Source organism: Pomacea canaliculata, linkage group LG5, assembly GCF_003073045.1.
Source record: "Pomacea canaliculata isolate SZHN2017 linkage group LG5, ASM307304v1, whole genome shotgun sequence".
Taxonomy (NCBI): Eukaryota; Metazoa; Mollusca; class Gastropoda; order Architaenioglossa; family Ampullariidae; genus Pomacea; species Pomacea canaliculata.
In genome coordinates this window covers 14,815,008-14,829,545 of record NC_037594.1, presented here as the reverse complement: position 1 = coordinate 14,829,545, position 14,538 = coordinate 14,815,008, and the positions used below count along the sequence as shown (strand labels likewise).

General features: G+C 40.2%; 1 protein-coding gene across 1 annotated transcript; it reads left to right on the top strand.

The window, feature by feature from the left end:
* The first annotated feature begins 139 nt into the window (after window positions 1–139).
* On the top strand, window positions 140–11,139 carry LOC112565066. Its single transcript, XM_025240312.1, has 23 exons — window positions 140–272; window positions 415–491; window positions 779–842; window positions 1,946–2,158; window positions 2,343–2,442; window positions 2,694–2,802; window positions 3,145–3,311; window positions 3,904–4,007; window positions 4,247–4,402; window positions 4,514–4,694; window positions 5,254–5,444; window positions 5,720–5,935; window positions 6,433–6,541; window positions 6,724–6,948; window positions 7,094–7,186; window positions 7,446–7,832; window positions 8,005–8,145; window positions 8,662–8,864; window positions 9,299–9,398; window positions 9,606–9,684; window positions 10,052–10,221; window positions 10,536–10,630; window positions 11,000–11,139. Exons 2-14 carry the CDS (start codon window positions 472–474, stop codon window positions 6,924–6,926), a joined length of 1,833 nt encoding a protein of 610 aa, XP_025096097.1. The 5' UTR covers window positions 140–272; window positions 415–471; the 3' UTR covers window positions 6,927–6,948; window positions 7,094–7,186; window positions 7,446–7,832; window positions 8,005–8,145; window positions 8,662–8,864; window positions 9,299–9,398; window positions 9,606–9,684; window positions 10,052–10,221; window positions 10,536–10,630; window positions 11,000–11,139.
* Window positions 11,140–14,538: the final 3,399 nt, after the last annotated feature.

The following is a 14,538-nucleotide window of genomic DNA, read 5'->3' as shown; positions in this document are numbered from 1 at the left end:
TGCCAAAATACAAGACGACCCTAAAGATCTCGAGTGTTACGGAGGCGGCAAGGTGAATCAAGTAGTTATTGGGCCTTTCCAGGCCTCAGCTGCAGCCTTTTGTGGGTCTGACTATCACAGTGGACAATTGGCTGCTGAATCATTCTCTGCCCGTGGCAGCTAAGCTAGACTCACTGGTGGACGGAGACCAGAAGCGTGTTCTTGACATCTCTTTCAGCCTGACTTCCGTGCCTGACTTGCAAGGGCCGCTACGCATCATTGATTCTATCCAGGTAAACTTGCAACAAATCTTAAGCTAAAAATTCAATGAACGCTTACAAATAAATGCTTAATTTTCTAAACGTAATTTAAAGGAATTATTAAATGTTAAATATCCTTAAAGTCTTCTATACATCATTTGTTAATGTACTCTAGCTGCTGGTGATTGACAAAGACAGGAATGCTGAGTGTTTGTCTATCAACGACCCTCACATGACAACATATGATGGCAGGTAAGAGCCAGAGAGAATACTCGAAACCAATGTCGTAATGTAGCAACAGCAACTTGCACAAACTCTTAAATAACATAAACAACTTGACATAGGAGGAGCCAGCTTTATCTCGCAATCAAAGAATTTAAGAAAGAAAAATAAAATCACAATATTCTCACAAAAATGGGATGTGGTTTAATGGAATATTTACTAACAAGAACGTTTGAACTTGATATCTCCTTCAGGCTAAAACTGTGCTTTCTTTGTATTAGTAATCAATTAGCAAATGAATGGATGTGTGATTTCAGGTACTTTAACTGCTTTGGGCAGGGAGAGTTTGTACTGTCCAAACACGACACCTATCCCGTTGAGGTAATTACACACACTTCTGCAGCAGTAAATTTTTCTTACTTTACTTAAAACAAATTGCAGTATGTGTCAGGAATTCAGCTTATCTGCGTATACAAGTGTATGCTGTTAAGGAAAAAAGGTTGGAATGAGAAATAAACATTGGTCAAGGGGAGCTCACTCTAACGAAATAACAGACGCAGACGACATTGACTAACGACGATTGGAGGCAGCTGACGTGTGTGTACAGAGAACTTCAGAAATCAGCGATTAAGAAGTAATTCCTTGCCTAACCAAGAATTATTAAGAGGTAGGAATAATTTTTAAGGAGTTGCTGAAACCCAGGCGTGCAGGACGCTGGCGAGAGTCACTGATCTAATCAACAATAGATCAACACGTCGTCTCGTAACAAGGATTTTCTCCCCAATCTGCCGGTCCGTAGCTGCCGTCAGTGGAGACTACGAAAGTGATCAGTAGTAGGCTAATCAGAAGATTTGTGTGGAATTTCCTAGTATCAGGCTCCAAGGTGTTCTTTCAGTGGACTACCTTCGGCGAGAAAGATTCAGTGCGGAAGGATACTCCTCGGACGCAAACACAACGTAAGGGGAAGTAACCCTCGTTGGCTCAAGAATTTCTCAGCGGATAGCACCACTGTGAGAATTAATTGCAATAAACTACCTCACAATAAAAATATGCCTGGAAGAAGACATTATGATTGTGACTTTGGTCCACAGGGCCTGGAACCTAGGACTTGAGAAGCGTGTATCATAGCTGATATCTTTGTCTTTTGAGTTATTTGCTTACTTGTAGGGGAGATTTATCATTATCTGTGTTGTAGGGAAAGTAAGACCATGTTCAGTTTTCATTATATAAATAAATATTTAACAAGCATGAAAAGGAAGTAAGGAAACTAAAAGAAGTAATAAATTAGTTTTAGACTAGCACTCGTTTCAATATTAATTACGGGAAACCACGCAGGCGGATGTTTGTTTTATATGGAGAGAATGAACAAGTGTCAGTGCCTGTGCTAAGTATGTGTGCCTTGACGCAGTGTACTGAAACGTGACGGTATGTGTAACGTCTTTGATCGGTTTGAACAGTAACATAATTACTCACACTGCTGGCAGATTCGTGCTCTGTTCCGGAAATGCAACAATGGCGTTGCGTCTTGCAACACAGCCGTGCTGGTCCGTGAACACGACAACGTGCTGGTGATTGACAGGGGCGGAGCGAAACCTGTAACCACTGGAAACGTCCCTCTCTCAGTGCGACTGTATCTGTCTGGACAGTCCAGCCCGAATCTGATAGTGAGAAGAATAGCCGGTGGCCTCAAATACCAGGTACGTTTGTGACTTTCAGACAGAAGTTTCTCGTACTTCAGCGTATTTAAAATGGCAATAAGTCGAATTGTAGTATGTAATTAACGCATATGCTGGGTTTAACGTCAAATGACGCAAAACGTATACGTGTTTAAGTTTAATCAAAAAAGAAAAACTGTACGTTTTTCTTTTTTTTTTTTTGCAGGTGACTTTGCCAACCGGAACCATTCTGAAAGCGGAAGTGAACGGACAGTTTTTGAATGTACACATTATTCCTTCAGCCGCTGACTTCAATCGAACCAGAGGTGAGGTTTCCTTAAAAAGAAACGAAAGCCGATATATATATATATAGCCAAATGAACAAAATCGCCGAAAAACTTACCATTTATCAATTAATGTTAAAGCTAAACTGTCGAGAGAAAGTTTTAAAACGAAATTTAAAGCGAAGAATGTTGGGGTATGGGAGGCGGTTGCTTGGTAGAACACATTAGTGTTAGTAGCAGGCATGCATGCAGATTTTAAACTAAGGAAAAGTCATTGCCTTTCTTCACAACAGGTCTTTGTGGAGTGTACGATGGTGACGCCAATAACGACCTTTTGCAGAGCAACGGAGAGTTGTATCGTGGGACTGAACTGCGCCCAGATCGTTTCTCTCTTTCCTGGAGGTAACTATACTTTATGTGAGAAGCCTTCATAGCGAACACTGTGAGTAGTTCCATTTCTTGGAGCGTATTTTACTGGGCTAGGGAAATGGGTCGAAAACGAAGGCAGCGAGGATAAGAAGATGTGTAACACCCTCAGAGATGTAGTCCCTGACAATAAACACGTCCTCCCTAACGACTGAAACGCTGGGCGGGAGGGAAGTAACAACTTTCTCCTCCCTTTTTATTTACTTTTCCTTTTTCGATGCTCGTCACACGGGAAGCGCAGTTCTCTTCACCGTCATATTTATTCTGATGTTCGCGCACACGTCAGCTACACTTTTGACACTCTCCACGGGTTTACAGGGTGGCGCGAAATGCAAGTTTGTATGGAGGCGTGTGTGGACAGCCAGGCACAGCAGCACAACCGAATACTTTCTGTGACTGCCTGGCGACAGGAAACGGCGGATGTGACTACGGACTCGACCTGACACCCTGCATGACACCATCGAGTAAACTAACCTACTGGCAAGGTCTGAGGCTCAACGTATTATATATCATGTTATTGACAATGATGAAATAATAACTTGTTACAGCACAAAAAGTAGTCTTAATTTTTTTTAAATAGTTATTTGTGGTTTGGGAGAAAAACAACCGGAAATTGGGGGAAAACTTTGGTACAGTCTTTATGATAAGAAAAAGATTTTTGTGCTCTTTATGTCTCAGTGGATGAAAAGGTAACTGCAAAAAGAAAACCAGATGAGGAAAATTACCTGTAAACTGTAGTCACAGAAAGGAGAAGAACCTGAGACAATAGCTATTACTATAAATATATAATAAAGAGCAATAATAGCAAATTAAATGTAAAGCAAAAGGATCATTCGATGAACCAAAGAAAATAGAGAAATGTTTCAAAAGGTATATATGAGTATTTGTGTTTGAAGGCCCACCAGAACCTCGGCAGCAGCAAATTGATGGAGAAAGGGTTGTGGATGAGGAATAAGTGCGGTGCTTCTGAAATAGTCATAGATCTTCTATAATGAACGTAACAAAAAACTAAAGGTGGAGAAATGATGTAACGTTTCATTTAGAGCGATGGTCTAATAACTGATGTCTTACGAAAAGGTGAAGATATAACCGAGGAGCTGGTTAAGAGGGCTGACGTTTCACCCAGATGTTATTCATCGACCTACATTCCTTTTGAGTACGACGAAAACTACATTGCACAGGTAGATTAGTCCAACGTTGGCTTGCATTACTAAAGCAAACACAAGCACTCTAGCCATCACAAATTCATCACATAATGTAAATATATAATATTCAAAGTGGGAAATGCATCGGTTTCCCAAATAATATGTAATTTTTGCTTGAAGAAGAATCCTATAATCAGTTGCTGATCAGATTTAAGATTTTTTTCCGAAAATTATAGTTTCTGCGATATTGTCTGGATTTTATTTGCCTATTGTAGGACTTTGGATGGCCAACACCAAAGAATCGAAGTGAAAATGATGTAGATAAATACTGTACGGACTTTCTGAACTCTGACCCCGACACAGCTGCATGCAGCAAGTTCTTGCAACCTGCATTGACCAATGCCATCACTTCGTGTAAACTTGATATTCAGGTAAAGTCCTCCAGAAGTCTGTGTGTGTAGGGGTAAGGCGTGTGTGTATATGTGCTTGTGAGGGTGTTAGTTTTTTCTATGATCAAAACTGTAAATGCGGTATTTGTACAGATGACGGACGACCTCAGCTGGGCAAAGACGGCACTCGCAAATTTTAAAGAGCAGTGTGTTGGAAGATTACTCAGGGACACTTCTTTATACATCAACACCACTTACGGTCTCTCGCCAAATTCTAGTTTTCTTGACAACATCTGCTTTTCAAACTGTTCAGGACACGGATCTTGCAGTAAAGGTGAATGAACGATGTTCTTACATCATCATCATCATCATCATCATCATCATCATCATCATCATCATCATCATCATCATCATCATCCATCCATCCATCCACCATCCACCATCCATCATCATCATCATCATCATCAATCAATCAATCATCTTCATTGTCGTCTTCATTGTCGTCTTCATTGTTGTCTTCATTGTCGTCTTCATTGTCGTCTTCATCATTATCATCAGTTCAGTACTTCAACCACTGAGTAATGGTAAGTGTTTCACTATACTCCTTTGGCTGAACTGTCAAGAGTTAAGGCGCCAGGAGGAATGTTCAGGTAAAACTAACTTTAACTACCTCTATCATTTGCCTTTTGACTAATTAGAGATATTTGCTGACAAGTTTTATTTATATATGAAGGTCAGTGCAGTATTTCCTTCCCATGCCCTTCCCTTTTTTTCAACAAACGTTTTACATCAGACTAGTCTGTATAAAAGTACTATTCACCTCACTGACAAGAACTTAAAACGCCTCATGATAGAGAGTATTCCGGTAACTACTAACGTCTTCGTCATCGCAGGAGAATGCAAGTGTGAACCTGGATACGGTTTAGCGGACTGCTCTGTGCGACTACCTGATCCCCCGGTCCTGTACCAACTGGCCAACAGTGGTCTTTGTGACGTAAACAAGTCATATTGTGACATTGTCGCTACTATAGGAGCTATCTTTGTCGATTCGAGCGACCTCACGTGCATCCTGCAGCCTGTGCAGGTAACGTCATGTTCAATATCATTGGGTGCTTTGCTTCTTGCCATGACTGTTATTGCACTGCCTAGTATAAATAACAGATATGTTACATAGTCAAAAATTTATCTTGAAATTTATCCCCGTTGCATTTTTGACATGTAGACAAATGTTGACTGTGTCATTTCACCTTAATATACCAAGGACTGTAAAATTAATATTACATTCGTTTGTTTATTTGCTTGTCTGTTTTTGACTTGTTCTTAACAGTATCCAACAATCTATTTCACTTTTTTCTGTAGATTACAGACAACGGGCAGTTCAGACAAGAAGGAGCAATTAGCAAAACGAAGCCAGACTACTTTTCTTTCAACGAAATCAATTGTAAATTACCCAGTGTAGGCAGTTACTTGATCTCAGTGTCCAACAACGGTGTCAACACCAGCCAATCTCTTCTCTACACTGTCTACAACTCAAAGTGCCAGACCTGCTCTTCAACGGGCATCTGTACTTTCACGGTCCGTATAGACAAATCAGAGAAAATCCTACAGGCTTATTTTTGTTTTTATTATGCATATACAAATTAGCATTCAGTATAATCACTTAGCTTAAATTGTTTTTTTGGGGGGAGGCGTCTCTTTCTCTCTCTGAGCATCTTTTTCTCTGCCCATATCTGCCTCTTTTTTCTTAGAATTAAAAAAAAACTCAGTATATTGGTTGAATGCTTAGTTAAAATGTTTATTAATAATAAAAAAAACAAAGAAAAAGAAAAAAGGAAAAAAATGAAAAGGAAGAAAATGCTTTAAAGGAAAAAAGGAAAGGAAAAGAGGAAAGCAAGGAAAAATTATTTAAAGAAAAGAAGAGGGGGAACAGAAAGAAAGGAAGGAAGGAAGGAAGGAAGGAGAGCTTTTTAGCTTTAGCGTTACTAGCTGTTTATATTGAGTATTATATTCGGGACTAACAACAAACGGATACGTCAGATGATTGTTTTGTTAATTTTGCATTATCTTCACAGTTTGACACCTGCTTCATCGCTAACGAGTGCTATGAATATGGAGAAACTCACAACGGAAGTCTTGTGTGCGATCCCTACGAGAACTATTATCAGTGGAGCTTATTGAAAGGTGGGAATAAATGGCTCACAACACTCTGTGGTTAACAAGCAATGCCATATATATAGTAATGGAGACATGTTAAAATTTTGATTATATGAAGAGTATATAATCCCTTTGTCCACAGCATGGTTAATATGGTTTTGATTTATAAAAGATTTATGAAGTACTTACTCTTTGTTTGTTTATAACAGCATACCCATACTTGAAAGGCAAGCCAACACTGTCAACAAGGTACAACCAAACGTCTACCGACTTCTTCTTCACATGCAGCTACAATGTCACAGAGCGTGAAGATGTTCAGTACACCATTCACTGGCTCCATGGCAACGATACCGTGTCCCAAGTCAATGTAACAGGAAACTGGTTCCGAGGAACTCAATGTTCTAGACATTGAGGAGTTTTCTTATGGATCAAAGGCGAGCCTTATGACCTATCTCATACATTGAGTGATATATATCATTTGTTAGTGCTACCTCATTAGAAAACAAAAAAGTATTCCTTTACTTATGTGGGATCTGCTTTGTGATTACAGCGAACCAATTTATGCAAATTACCTTACAGGTTTCCTGTGCTCTTACGGCATGCTATAACAATAACTGCACCTTTACGAGAAGTCCCTTCAAAACGAGCAATATCTTTACTGCACAGCTTCAGGTACGTCTTTGACTTCTTTCTCTTGTTCGTTCTAGTTTTATATGGTTCTCACAGATGTCAGAGCTATCCTCTCTCTCCGATTGGTCATCTGAAACAAATAAATAAAAGAATTAAAAAAGTAAAATTTAGCAAATGTCAACATTAAGCTTCATGAGTGAAGATTTAAATATTAATTAAATTAATCAGATTGTGTATAAGTTATTGTGCATTTGCTTCGGAAATAACGATGGAAGGTAATCAGTTTTTTGGCACTGTCCAGATCGTCACAAAGAAACTTCAGGTGAGAGAAGGAGGAGACGTCGGCTACGTGGAGGTCACGATTACAGCGCCGCCACAATTTATGTGTTTTCACAACGACAGCGACTGCATAGTGAGCTTGGCAACCTACGTCAGGCCGTCCATAGACGACATTGTTTGCCCTTCCACCCGTGCTAGACTATCGCAGGTGGCCTTAGCTCCGTACCAGGCAGATGAGGAATGCGAGCAGGAGTTCAAGGCCATCACTTGGCCCAAGGGAGTGCTGGTTCCAGTAGTCGCCACATGGGACGCTCTGGTGGACGGAAGTGCAGTGCGGGAGGTGGAACTGTCGGTTGTGGTCAGCAGGAATTCGACCGTGCAGTTCACGGAGGTCGTCGGCACTAGTGAGGTAGACTCTCCTCGCCTAACAGATTTGCATTTTTTACCAGATGTTTTGTCTTTTATAATGATTAAAATGAGTAATTTGGTTGAATAGTTTCTTGGTTTGCCTCAGTGAGTGTTGATGTTGAGCTATGAGATTTTATCATGCTGAAGAATAACAGACGTCCTGATACATGCAGGTCACCGCCATCGACCAGGACACGGAGGCTCTTTGCAGCTCTGTCAATGATCCTCACATGTCAACTTATGACAGAAAACGATATAACAACTTCTTTCAAGGGGAATTCGTACTCCACCGATCACGGAAATTTCCCACAGCTGTAAGCTATAAGTAGCGCCTGTCTTCAGCTGTCTTGAATGAAACAGAGCCTCTTCCTTTGTTTCCTCTCTTTTCATTACCCACCTAGTTTCATTCGGTTTTTTTTCTTGTTTCGTGCTTTTTTCTTAAGCAGGATGGAGCTTAAAGAAGAGAGTGTTTTCCTAAGTAAATCAAATTCATTTGAAGAAATGTTCTCAATTAAACAACTTCATGTGTCAAAATTTCAGGTAGCTTGCTTCAGTAACTTGCAAACTTGTGAATGTTCATATATTTGGCTCCTGTTTGAGGATAGTACCTACATGCGTATGTGCATGGGTGTGCGTACTTCAGTGGTTTGTTACGCATAACGAACTCACATGCTTGCACGCCTGAATGTCACCTCTTTTGTCCTTCCGTCGTGAAGCCTCTCTGCTCCCCCTTCCCCTCTCCACTTTACACTCAATACTTTGATAACTTTGTTTTCGCATTTGCGATGGTTAAAATTTTGTATACGCCTGTTTCCTTTTGATGTCTGCAGGTGCACACCTTTTACCGAACTTGCAACGGACGGGCTTCCTGCAACTGTGCTGCGGCCATTCGGTCTGGGAAAGCGTGATAGTCATTGACCAGTGCGGCCCGACACAGGGTGGCACTCCCTCTCTGGACATCAATGTGTACACAGAAGGCGATTTACCCGAAGGCACTCTGATCTACCGCTTCCTTGACGGCAAGAGATACGAGGTGGGCGGGTCACCGACTACATAGCAACACACGACGATGCACGTCATCAGTCTAGCACACATGACGATGCACGTCATCAGTCTAGCAACACATGACGATGCACGTCATCAGTCTAGCAACACATGACGATGCACGTTAATTGCCAGTCTCAATTCATACCTATATACGTCACTAGTATTAATGCCAATTTTCATCGCCAGTCTCGCCACTCGAGGACCATTTTCGAAACATTTAAAACTTCACATTCATTATTAACAACGTAAATAATTAAGTAATCGTTCTAAGATGCCCATAGACAAACCTTCTTATGGTCGCTTCTGATGAGTTCTAGATATTGAGATGATTTTAATCATTTGTCTCAATGATTATTTAAAACTGGAGGCGGGGAGTGGTTTTCAGTAGCTCACGCCAGATTTTGAACTATTGTACTTCAGGTGGTTCTGCCACAAGGCACAGTTGTCAAGGTTCTCGTTACGGGATCTTTTCTCAACGTCTGGGTGCAAGCTTCTTCGTCTGAATTCAACAACACAGAAGGTTTGACCTTTACAATGCCTTGTGTCTTTTATATCTACAATCAGATCTCATGTTCACTGTCAGGTATTAAGCTGCTTTACATTCAAGTGAAACTCAACTCACCAGTTTGTTTAGTCATAAAGTTTTGTATTGATGTTAAAATGCTGACACGTTACTATAAACAGCAAGCAAAATAATCTCTTCTTTACTTTTCGATGTTTCTACTAGGTCTGTGCGGTCGGTGGGATGGAGAACCAGAAAATGATCTGAATGGTGTCAGCGCAAATGATTTCTCCTTGTCATGGAGGTAGTAAGACAACCACTACTATTATTTACTTAAAACGTTTAGGCGAACTTGGATGCTTTTTGTACAATTATCTGTGTGTATTTTACAATAAATAACGATGCCAGGTGGTTACTGTACATATAACTGAAACATCAACCAGACGTGATTGCGTCTACGCTCGCGCTTGCACAAAACACACACTAACCGATTTTACGGAGACATGTATGAATATACTCGTGCGTCTGAAGTTCTAGTGCAGTGCAATTTTTCCTAATGACTCTAATCTTAACCTGAATTATGAATTATGAAACTCAGCGCATGGTGCTGTTTCCCAAAGACTTAATAATACCGTACCCATTCAGAAGAGAGTTTTGATCCATTTTAACAGAGTGCCAGCAAACGAAAGTTTGTACCGTGGTGTGTGCGACTCCCAGGCTGCGCAGTGGTCTCAGCTGCCGGTGTTTTGCGGATGCCGAGCCGACAACAAAACTGATTGCGGAAGCGCAGTCGCGGTGTCACGATGTCTGCCATCGTCAGCAGCCGGCCGATACACCAGTGGTACGTCACGGTTGCACTCACCTTGGGCCACAGGCACGACAGGTCGCTAGGTGTTACCTAGATAGCTAACAGGAAGCAGTCAGCTAAGAATATCTTACATCGTGTAATCGGTTTAGCTGAGCTCTTTGTCTAGCTATTATTTGAGCTTCTGGACTTTTGTCACTTAGCAGACTTGTAATCGCAACACAGATGCTTTTATCATCGGTTCATCCACATATCTACGCTACTTGTGTGTTTAAACATTTTTTGTTTTAATTGTCAGCAGTTGCCTAGGGCAGAAATTTGTTACAGGTTCTTACTGTTTTATTTTTAAGGCGAGGATGTAACAGACTTTTACGTCGCCAATGCTGTTAAACCAGACTGTGCAAAGAGCGTCGCTTTTGAATTCAACATGAGCTATGTGCCAGAGGTACAGCAATATATTATATGGATAAAAACTATAATATGTCTTGACCTTAGTGTATCTTTATTATACTGTGTCATGGTATTCACTCTTCATGCAACGTGCGGTGCTACAGGTCTTTCGTCATTTTTGATTTTTTATTCCTTTTGTACAAATTAACGATAGTTAGCACAGAAAAGCAATGGAAATGAGTATTAATCGTAGAAAATTAACTTTCACTGCAAACTTTTATATAGTTATCTATTTCTTTCTTTCCTTTTTTCATTTTTCTTCTTCTCTCTCTATATATGCCTCTCTCTCTTCATGTACACCCTAGCCATTCACTGCATTTGCTTTGTCTGACCTAACTAGGGGAAAAAATTCATCTGATTTTAGGCGTACAAGTGGCCCACACCAAACGGATGGACTGAGATAGCTGCCAAAGAGTTCTGCATTGGCTTCATTGTCAATACAACCATCGGGGCACGATGTCGTAGTCGGCTAGATCTAGAATTCCAGGCTGCAGTTGATTCTTGTGCACAAGACATTCAGGTAAAGCTCGACCAAATAAGAATCAGTTTCGAAATATGTGTATCTAAAGGAAATGCATCGTCGTCATCGTCGTCATCATCATAAAAACATCAGCAAAAAGTAATCTCCTCCTTCATTTAATCTTTTACTCTTCCTAGGGGGATGCGCAAATCAAAATTTCTATAATCACAAACTTACCGTTTTCAATTGTTAGTTTATGCTTCAGTAGAATAATATTTACTATTTTACGTTTGCACAAATTAAATTTCTCTAGACTTGTTCTCACAAACAATTATTTTTGTTCGTTCTTTACAGATCTCAGACAGCACGAATTTTGCAGCTCAAGCCCTGTCTAATTTCCTGGAAATGTGTCTCAGTCATCTACAGCGCAATACCTCCGTGTGGGAAGAAACAAATGGAGACCTTGATCATTTATGTCATAACCAATGCAGCGGCCACGGAAACTGCTCCAAAGGTCTGAAAACCTCAGTTTAACAGATCTTTTGGAAAGTTATCTACCAGATGCTTCCTTCTGCGTTTTGATAAATTTTGACTATTTGTTCTCAAGATATTTGACTTAACCCGTGCTGGATTAAGCATACTCGTGTGCTGGCATTATTAGGAGAAACCAATTTATAGATAAATACGGGGTTTCCACCGTGTAAATAGTACATTATTCGGAAAAATATATATTAAAAAACTATTTTAAAAAATAAAATATATTTATGCAATCGAAACCTTAATATGTTTTATTAGATAATTTATACTTTCGATGATGAATAAAGATATTAATGAATTTTTCTGTCACTAAAAATGATTACAGTAAAGACCGCTGATTATTGTTTCTATCAACAGGTCTTTGCGAGTGCAGTCAAGGTTATACTGGCATCGACTGCTCTGTGGATCTGAAAACTCCACCCAAAATGACAGTTCTTGTTCCTGGAACTACATGTGACCTGCGGTCCCAAAACTGCGGTGTGCTCACAATCGTGGGCGGCCCCTTTACGCCTTCCACTGGCCTTGTCTGCATTTTTGAAGAAACTGAAGTTAGTTGCAAGCCTAATCATACGTCCACAGCTATTCACAGATGATCAAAAAAACGTCTCTATTTTAGACTTGGAAAATTTGATTGAACTTGATTTTAAATCTTAACTTAAAAGATTAGCTTTGTTACTCCATCTATAAGTCAAGGCGTTGGTGTTCAACCATCTTTTCATGTCCCCTTTTTTCTTCCCCACGCTGTCCAGTTTTTGTATCTTTTGTGTAATTTGCCATTTCAGAAAGACTTTAAAGGATTGTAAGTATGTAAACACGTAACTCCCCTCTTCTTTTCCAGTACATGGGAAGAATTGCATACAACAAGACTGGTGTGAAGATAATAGTAAACGCGCCACCTTCATCTCCTATGAACGCATCAAGTGTGAGCTGCCCAAACTGGCGACCTACTATGTCTCTGTTACTAACAATATCAACATGACAGTGAGTGCACAAGTTTTGGTGCAGCTGTACTCATCCACTTGTTTCGGCTGCACGCAGCAGGGCTGCTCACATGGATCATGTATTGATCTTTCATTCATGGAATGATGATGATTGATTGATGATGATTGATGATGATGATGATTGATGATGATGATGATGATGCAAAATGTTTTAAAACTTATTTTGTTACTGTGTATTTTCTTAGTCTGATATCTTCTGCTACATTAACAATACCTGCTACCGATTCGGAACCATAAATGCTCAAAACAGCGATCTGATCTGCGACCCAGCAAAAAACATAAAGAACTGGACGAACAGAACCGGTAAGCATCCCCATTATCACTGATGAAGATTTCTGCAAAAGTTTCTTATATCAGGGCAATCGCTAAGTAAGAGTTCTACAATAATTTATTACAAAGAAGGAAATGTTGACAATATTCTAGTTCAATAACCGCAGCTATTTTTATCCCAGTAATACAGTATGGAATGCTATTACCTGTCTTGATAGCTTTTCCACGGTTGGACGTGCAGCCAGTGTTGTCCACACACTTTGACCAAAACAACACCGAGTTTTACCTCATCTGCGACTGGCCACCACTCACAAACACAGACTCAGCCTTCAGTATTTATGGACAGTTCTACAAGAACGGTCTACTGTACGAAAAACATGAAATTCAGCAAAATGTGACATCCATTCAATTACAGCTGTCTTCTGACATTCCTCTGGGACACGGCTACGGTGATGAGGTAAGTGGCATTTATAGGACGATTTAGGTTTGATGATGTGAGTCATTGTTTAGGTTTTGCTTCTGTCTATTATCTGCAATAATGGAGTTTCTTTTACATGAAGAGCTTTAACATTTATCAGATCTTTAAGGTATGTAAAGTTATTGCCAAAGTAATATTGCACATAATAATAAGCCAAAGTCGTTCTTTGATGAATGGAACATTAAGAACACTACCCAGTGTAAGTAATGCTTCGTGCAGTTCCTCTGCGGTGTTGTGGCTTGTGTGTCCACCAACTGCAACGCCACTCTCAGCCCTGTCATCACCAGTAAGACGACTTTCAAGCTGGAAATAGCTGTAAGTCATAACAAATCTCAAAAGTACATCTTTTACATCACTGACATTCCTCTTTTAGAGTTGGTATGTTATAACTGTATGCACACAAATCTTGCAAATTGTCGTCGTTTTGTTGTACTACAATTTATCTTTCCATATTACAGTCTCTATTTCTTTTGATTTCTTGTTTTATTAAAGAAGTTTTTATGATGATAATTAGAGGCCATCATTTTTCAAACCTTGTGTGCAAAGGTTGTGGGCGCGACATCACTGACCATCACTGAAGGTGATTCGCCACGTGTCGTTCCGCATCAAATCCACCTTCCCACCGGCAGTCATCTGCGCCACGCCCCCGACTGCAGCCTGGGGATCAGAACTTCAATGCCGGTAGTCGATTCGGACATTCGATGTCCAAAGTCAGGTGCTATCGTCCCACAGGCTGTTCTACAGTGGCTTTCAGACACGAAGCAAGAGTGCGGCCTGGTACTGACCAACACAAACTGGTATGCGCAACACGCGCTCCTCGTGCGAGCTACTACTGATGGAAAAAAAGATGGTGACCAGATTCGTGACTTGGTGCTATCGGCAACAGTCTCTTCAAATGTCTCTGTCGTCATTAGCGCCATAAAGGTATTGTTCTTCTTTAAGAAGAAATGAAAGAAAGATGGAAAGGCAAAGAAAGAGAAAAAATGAGGGAGAGAGAGAGAGAAAGGAAGAAGTAGAGAGCAAAAGAAAGAAATCGATGGAGAAAGAAAAAAGAAGTAAAGAACGAAAAAGTAATAAAGAGAACCACTGTCCCATATGTACAGTATGTGCATGAGTACAGTTCTAAAGTGTAGTAACGTTTTAAAGATGTTTATATG

Coding starts and splice junctions, on each gene's coding strand:
- LOC112565066 (XM_025240312.1), top strand. CDS start 472: ATGACAACATATGATGGCAG. Junction 4,008..4,246: donor ACGAAAACTACATTGCACAG/GTAGATTAGTCC, acceptor TGCCTATTGTAG/GACTTTGGATGGCCAACACC. Junction 4,695..5,253: donor ACACGGATCTTGCAGTAAAG/GTGAATGAACGA, acceptor TCGTCATCGCAG/GAGAATGCAAGTGTGAACCT.